Source organism: Tursiops truncatus, chromosome 11, assembly GCF_011762595.2.
Source record: "Tursiops truncatus isolate mTurTru1 chromosome 11, mTurTru1.mat.Y, whole genome shotgun sequence".
Lineage (NCBI taxonomy): Eukaryota > Metazoa > Chordata > Mammalia > Artiodactyla > Delphinidae > Tursiops > Tursiops truncatus.
This window is the reverse complement of record NC_047044.1, coordinates 92,802,640-92,809,780: the sequence shown is the minus strand read 5'-3', so window position 1 is coordinate 92,809,780 and position 7,141 is coordinate 92,802,640. Positions and strand designations below refer to the sequence as shown.

The 7,141-nt window shown below is 46.4% G+C and overlaps 1 protein-coding gene across 3 annotated transcripts; it reads left to right on the top strand.

Annotated features, from left to right (window-relative positions):
- The first annotated feature begins 200 nt into the window (after positions 1-200).
- APOLD1 (apolipoprotein L domain containing 1) lies at positions 201-5,193 on the top strand. Of its 3 annotated transcripts, none has more exons than XM_073789029.1 (2): positions 201-354; positions 1,602-5,193. In XM_073789029.1, exons 1-2 carry the CDS (start codon positions 352-354, stop codon positions 2,343-2,345), a joined length of 747 nt encoding a protein of 248 aa, XP_073645130.1. In that variant the 5' UTR covers positions 201-351; the 3' UTR covers positions 2,346-5,193. The 3 variants fall into 3 exon arrangements, with proteins under 3 accessions (XP_073645130.1, XP_073645131.1, XP_019793041.1); XM_073789030.1 differs by having other exon boundaries at positions 208-354; positions 1,374-5,193; XM_019937482.3 differs by having other exon boundaries at positions 221-354; positions 1,188-5,193.
- The last annotated feature ends 1,948 nt before the right edge of the window (positions 5,194-7,141 follow it).

Below are 7,141 nucleotides of genomic sequence, written 5' to 3'. Positions count from 1 at the left end.
CGTCATTAGCTATTCTCAGGAGAGGAGAGGAAAGGCAGGGTATGCCCCCTGGGACAATGACAACACTTGTTTCAAGTTGGGGAAGAGCCTGTGGTTCTTTTCCTGCATTTGGAGGAAAGCGAACACACAATGTTCATTTCCTAAATACGGGATGTGCTGCGAGGCTGGTGTGTCATTTTCCACCATGTCACATCCTTCTGGATGGAGGCAGCAGGGGCCAGGACAGGAAATGGCAAATTCTCAGAATGAGACAAGGCTTTCCCAGTGCAGTCATTGGCTCTCTGGAACTATAAAGCGTGCTCATCCAGAAACAGCCTCAGATTTTTCTTTCCCGGAGATAGCCCGAAGTGAATGGTAAGTGGGGAGGCCAGAGGGATGCTGTCTGAAAAATAGCCATTGGACTTGTAATACTGGGGTTATATCCTTGGTCTGTTATATATTTTGAGTAACTTTGTCTCATTTTGCTCAGAGGTGTCTTTATCTGTAAATTTGTCAGTGGTGGGTGGAATTATGGAGGCATGCAAGTAAAGTGAAGACTTAGGAGTCAGGAGACCAAGATTCTAGACTGGGCTCTGAAGAATCAGCTGCATCTAGAATGTGTCTGTGTTTCGATTTCCTCATCTTCCAGTTGAGAATGATGATTTCTGCCCTGATATCTCACAGTAGTGAAATCTTCCATTTCTGTGGCTTCTGTGCCTCTTCCAAGAAGTTCCTGATACTAAGGAGTGCAGTGGATGTGAAGGGAGGGATTTTTGGCAACTAGGAAGGATGTACTTTTACCCAGGATGTACAGTTCTCTCTGTCAGTCATCTTCAATTGGCTTCATTTCAACTTGGTACAGGTAGCCCTCAGTGAGTTGTTAAAAAATTTTTGGCCACTTTTAAAATCGTTCCTCACTTTTAAAGGAAGCTTTCATAATAAAGGGACATAGTGGTGTTAATCTAATGTAATTTATTTTTAATTAAGTACACATCAAAGAATGAAATTTCTGAAGACCCGATGAGCTCTAATTAGAAGAAGTGGCACAAGCCACATCTTAGTCTTGCTTCTAAGATAAGAGACAGGGAAAAAAAACAAGCAGAAGAGTTGCTTCAGGTGAGCATCTAACTTAGAAAGATTAGTTTCCTTACACTTGATAGACGGTGTGATTTTTGAGTTTTTGGTGACTTGTGTTTTTCACTCATCAGAGAGAAAAAGAAGACAACAACCCTTTTGCAATAAGAGTATTGCAAAACTCTTAGGATCCCAGTCTTCATGTAAGGAAAGGGCCTTGTAAAGGGGTACCAACGTAAGGCTTGCAAAGTGTCACCTTTCAGAGAAGAGGCCTCAATATTGCAGTGGACTTCTAATACCACCACTCCCTTATTTAACAGATAAGAAAATCCATCCTTGGCGTACCCTGGGAGAAAAAGCGGACAAGAGCATTGTTCCTATTGGCTTACTCGGATTTAAGGTCCTGAGAACTGGAGGACTTGTCCCAGATTATAGAACGGGTCTTTCAGAACTTGACACATGACTCACTGGAAAATGACCCGTTTCCCCTTGGGTGGAAGCAGCTGTTGTGGTTGACTCCGGGCTAATCGCGTGTCGTGTCCCCGCAGGGCATGGAGGGGCCGGAGGCCCGGGAGCTGCAGGGCGCGGATGCGCTGCGCCGCTTCCAGGGCCTGTTGCTGGACCGCCGCGGCATGCTGCACGGGCAGCTGCTGCGCCTGCGCGAGGTGGCCCGCCGCCTCGAGCGCCTCCGCCGGCGTTCCCTGGCGGCCAACGTGGTGGGCAGCTCGCTGAGCGCGGCGGGCGCGGTCGCAGCCATCGTGGGACTCTCGCTCAGCCCCGTCACCCTGGGGGCCTCTCTGCTGGCGTCGGCCGTGGGGCTGGGGGTGGCCACCGCCGGAGGGGCCGTCACCATCACGTCCGACCTCTCCCTGATCTTCTGCAACTCCCGGGAGCTGCGGCGGGTGCAGGAGATCGCGGCCACCTGCCAGGACCAGATGCGCGAGATCCTGAGCTGCCTCGACTTCTTCCTTCGCGGGCAGGGCCGCGGGGACCTCCAGCTGCTGCAGAGCGGGAGGAACGCCTCCATCGCGCTGTACAACTCGGTCTACTTCATCGTCTTCTTTGGCTCCCGCGGTTTCCTCATCCCCAGGCGGGCCGAGGGTGCCACCAGGATTAGCCAGGCCGTGCTGAAGGCCAAGATCCAGAAACTGGCCGAGAGCCTGGAGTCCTGCACCGGGGCTCTGGACAAGCTCAGCGAGCAACTGGAGTCCAGAGTCCAGCTCTACACGAAGAGCAGCCGTGGCCACGACCTCAAGATGTCTGCTAACCAGTCCGCTGGGCTGTTTTTCTGAGAATATCTTTTCCCCCTAATGACCGAGGCCAGAAACCATCCCCATGGGATGCCCCAGATTTGTAGCTCCCTCAGGAAAACACCAAGTTGGGTTGGGAGCTGAATGCAAAGGATGAGAAAAACTGTTCTTCAACAGTTTGAGAACAGTGGTTTGAGCCGAGGCTGGATAGGGGTGCAGACATTGCCACCCTTTGGGTCTTCTCCAAGCCCCACTAGGCTTTGAAGTCCTCAAAAAACCTCTAAGAGGAGACACTAGCTTTAAAACCTCTCTGCCAGAGTTTCTGAGTACAAAGAAATCCAGAATCCAGAGCACATCAGACCCTCTCGGAACTGTGTGGGAGGGTTCAGAACCCAAGAGAGGCACCTCCCGCTAACACGTGTCCCCTCCCCTCTCAGCGTGCCCACTCATAGATCCAGCCTGCAGATGGAGTGGAGCTTCCTGGGTGTCTTCATATCCAGACCTCCAAGGTACTCTGAGAGGGGAAACCAACTAAATGGTCACCTAAGTCCCGCCCCCTTGCAGAAGAAACTGAGGCCAAGGAAGAGGAAATGACTAACAGCTTCGTTTACTGACATCATAGCGCAGAGAAGGGAGCAATGGCTTTTGAGTTAGTCCTGGGTTTACTGTCTAAGACTTGGCTTACTGGTCTGTAAAATGGATGCTAAAACCTCACCCTGTTGGGAGGTATTAAGTGAGATAAAGTGCCAAGCACGGCATCTGGGTCACATAGTGTGGCCCCCTGGGCTGGCAGCATCACCTGGGGACTTGCTAGAAAGGCAAATTCTTGGCCTCAGCTCTAGACTTAAGGAGTCAGAAATTCTGGAGGTGGGGCGCAGCAACCTGTGTTGAAACAAGCTCTTGGGGTGATTTGATGCCGGATAAGGTTTGAAAACCGCTGCAAGGGATGTTGGTTTCTGATCCTCTGATGAGCTTTCACGAAGTCTATAGCCTCTCTGGGCTCCTTGGTCTTCAGAGTCATTCACAAAAGGTCAAGGACAGTGTCCCAGAGGTAAAAGAAAGAAGGTGCGTGGGGACGGCTGTGTCAATGCTTCCCGGGGCAATTTCCTGCCAGGTGAACTAAGGGATGTAACAGAATCAGCCCTTAGAGGGCAGTGTTGCCCACTCGTTGTAAAAACTGGTACAGAAAGGAATGTGAATTTAATGGAAATTGACCTTTATTACCTTTTCTGAAAACCTCCAGACCATTTTTTAATTATTTATTTTAAGTTTCTTATTTAATTACTGTTTATTATTAACCTTTAATTTTATTTAACCACAACATTAGAAAGTAATAGGAATAGCCAGTTGCTGAATGGGAGACTACTGAGGTTCTTTTCGGGAGATGAAGTTGAGTCTGCCTTTCTAAGGTGGGCCATGAGCTGAAAATAGCATTGCTTTCCTTGAATAAGTCTCTCTCCTTCAGAGGGGAATTTTTTCCCCCAGTGTTTTAAATGAACCTTTTAAGTAAATGTGGGAAGTTCTGAATAGAGAGACCAGGAGCTGAATTTAAGCTTACAAACGGAGGCTTGACTTGTCAATATACAGATGATGCAAGCGTATCTATCCTGAAGGTACAAGACTTTGCCAGCAGATAACACTTGACCTGAAAAGCCTTCCCTATTTCGTTCAGGGGGGAGAAAAACCAATTAGAGGCATATGAAGGAAGCACTTGGAAGCCTGATGTCCTGTGAAGTTGGGTTTTATGAGCCATAGACAAATTAGCTTGTGTTATGATGGTGATGTGTTCTATTTTCACTTTGGGAGCTGTAAGAAATCTGTAAACTGTCTCTTAGAAAATACTTCCAATTTCTTCAATTTCCATTCCTACAAATGTATTGTTGAAAAGTCTTTGGGACCACACGCACAATAAAACTTGGCTGTGTTATTTAATTATCTAATACGCTTTAAATTTACCCAGTTGACCCCCATGCTTCCCAATGATGGCAGGGTGTCTGAGGAAGTGTAATTTCAGTGCTGGGGAGAGGGGTTGATGTTTCTATATTTTTATTTTTCCTATAAATGGCAATGGATCTGTATCCTGGTTTATTCTGAAGTTGGTACCAGTTGTCTTTTTTTTTAAACTGGTGTCATTTCCTAGATTGCCTTGCACAGATGCTAGCATTTTAGATGACCAGAATGTACTTCACAGGGTTGTGTTATGTTATAAAGGTACAATCACTGCCTAACCTCATCTTTTATTAATGCTTAAGTTTAAATTATATTCTTCCAGTGCCTGAGCTGTTCCCTAGAAATAAACTGGGCATTTTTGGAAGCCCCAGCCCCAGCCTCAGTGGCAGCAACAGCAACCATTTCATATTATTAGGGTATTTTGCGTGTATCAAAGTCTTAAACTCTCGAAGTTATAATTTCAGTCACCCACTGTACATCTAAGGCAGGGTGTCTACTTTGGAGCAATACTTTGCACGTTATAGGAGCTCAGTAAATGCATTTGAATAATTTAATGAACTGCTTAACCATATTAAGAGGAATTTGTTGATAATGAAAGAGCATCTATCCTCTTATGTGTCTGTTATAAAGATGGAAGCCTCTACCAGGATTTAAGTCAAGTTCAATTAAATGGATCCTAGAGACAAGCATTTTCTTTATTTCTTTTGTGGGAATGTGAATAAGGCTTTTCCTTAAGGCCTTCGTTCTATCAAACAGATTGAAATGGTATGTGGTAAAGGGAAGAAGAGAAAGGGGTATTTAGATTACAAGTGTACTTCAGAAAAATACCCGAGTTCGAAACATAAATATGTTCCTATTGAAGGTTTAAGTGCTTCTGTTGGTTTCTGGGGTTTGCAATCCTGTGGATTGTTTTCTTTTACAATAAAGGAGATTCATTCGGTTCTGCATTTCAAGGGTTCAATAAAGCTACATTCTACTCTATTAAAAAGATAATCCTTAGCAGACATTTCTGATTCTAATCACTTTGATGCATTTGTCCTCAGGCACCTGTTATTTCCAATGTGGTAAATGTCAAAGTCAAAAGTATTTACTGGGAGAAAAAAGAGAGAGAAGAGTGGTGTAGAAGGCACTGTAGATCAGATATGTCAAACAATTTGTCAACTTGATATATTTCTCACTCAAAGCCTTGGCGTGAAAAGAAAGTAGAAGGAATGGAGATGTTGAGAGAAAGACATTGTGCAGAGATAAATGGGGATACCATTAAATGCAGCAAATTTTGAATTCCACATTTTTTTCCCATTGTAGCAAAAGCAGTCCTTCCCTTTATTGAAATAAATTGCCCAGTCCTCAAACATCTTCTTCTTCTTTTTTTTTTGGCCGTGCTATGCTGGCTTGTGAGATCTTATTTCCCCAACCAGCGATCAAACCTGGGCCCGGCAGTGAAAGCACCGAGTCCTAACCCCTGGACCGCCAGGGAATTCCCAACTTCTTTTTTTTTTTTTCGGTACGCGGACCTCTCACTGTCGTGGCCTCTCCCGTTGCCGAGCACAGGCTCCGGACGCGCAGGCTCAGCGGCCATGGCTCATGGGCCCAGCCGCTCTGCGGCATGTGGGATCTTCCCGGACCGGGGCACGAACCCGCGTCCTCTGCATCGGCAGGCGGACTCTCAACCACTGCGCCACCAGGGAAGCCCTAGATCAATTTTTAAAGAGTTATCGACTCATGTATAGGAATTCTCTCATTATCTAGAAATCAGACTTCCAGCAGTTTCAAACCTTTGAACATAATTACAACCTGAGAAGTAATTGAAAAGAATCCCAGAGTCAGCCAAATTAGGCTTCACAAAACCCAAACACTAGAGATCGAGGCAGAGAGGGAAGGCAAGGGCCAGCATCTATATTAGGAAGGCAAAACTTTCCCAGGAGTCTCCACGGGACTTCACCTGGCAAGTCACTGATCTTCACCGTGCAAAGCAAGCTGGGAAATGTAGTACTTTTAGCTAAGAACTAGCTGTTCCCAAAATACCTAGGATTCTGTTTGTAAGGATAAAAAGTAGGATGGACATTGGGTCGAGGGGCCAGCAATCCAAACAAAGAGCCTACAGTGGTTGCTGCAGTGAGTTGAGAACTTCTGCTGAAGGTAACCTGGAGGTAATCTCGTCATCTGAGTGCCAGCCTGAGTCCGCATCTTGGAAACATCCCTGGATGTTGCACTGTTAATGACTGTGCAACCGAAAAAAGAAAAAAAAAAGGCTGTGCTGGCAGGATCCTGGCTGTTTGCAAAGGCCAGCCACAAGCTGGGACCATATCTTTGCTAAAGCATATGGTATTCCTGTCATAAGAAGTAACCTTTTAGTTAATTGCAATAAATCTCTCCTTGTTGAGTTGACAGGAGGTTGGAAAATTGTTACTTTTTGCTCCTGGCAAACTCATAAGAGGAAAGTAAACCCTGCTGTGGTCTGGACTAGGACAAAGAGTGAGCCCTAAGATCTGGAAATAATCCCTTAGCAACCAGAGAGTTGTTAGAAGAGGGGAAATTGTGCTGTTGAAGCGAGACCCCTAAGGGGCAGGAATGAACCTTAGGGACCCTCAGCATCCCCCAGTTCTGACTGGCATTAGCACTGGGCTGTGGAGAGAAGCCCCTCCAACGTGGTCTTGCCTGTACAGAAAAAGCTTGTCCATACGAAGCTATGCCTGCAGAGAATGATGTTTAATCCCATTCTGTATTTCCAGTGTAACCCCAGGGATGGGAGTGCCGGCAGGTCTGCAACCTGATTTGCCCCAGAACTTTAGCAATGAGTCATGGCCAAGGCCTCTGACTCTCAAGAGCACAGGGCAGCCACAGCAGGACTTGTTCCAGCATTTGTGCGCATCCAGTTGCTAAATTAA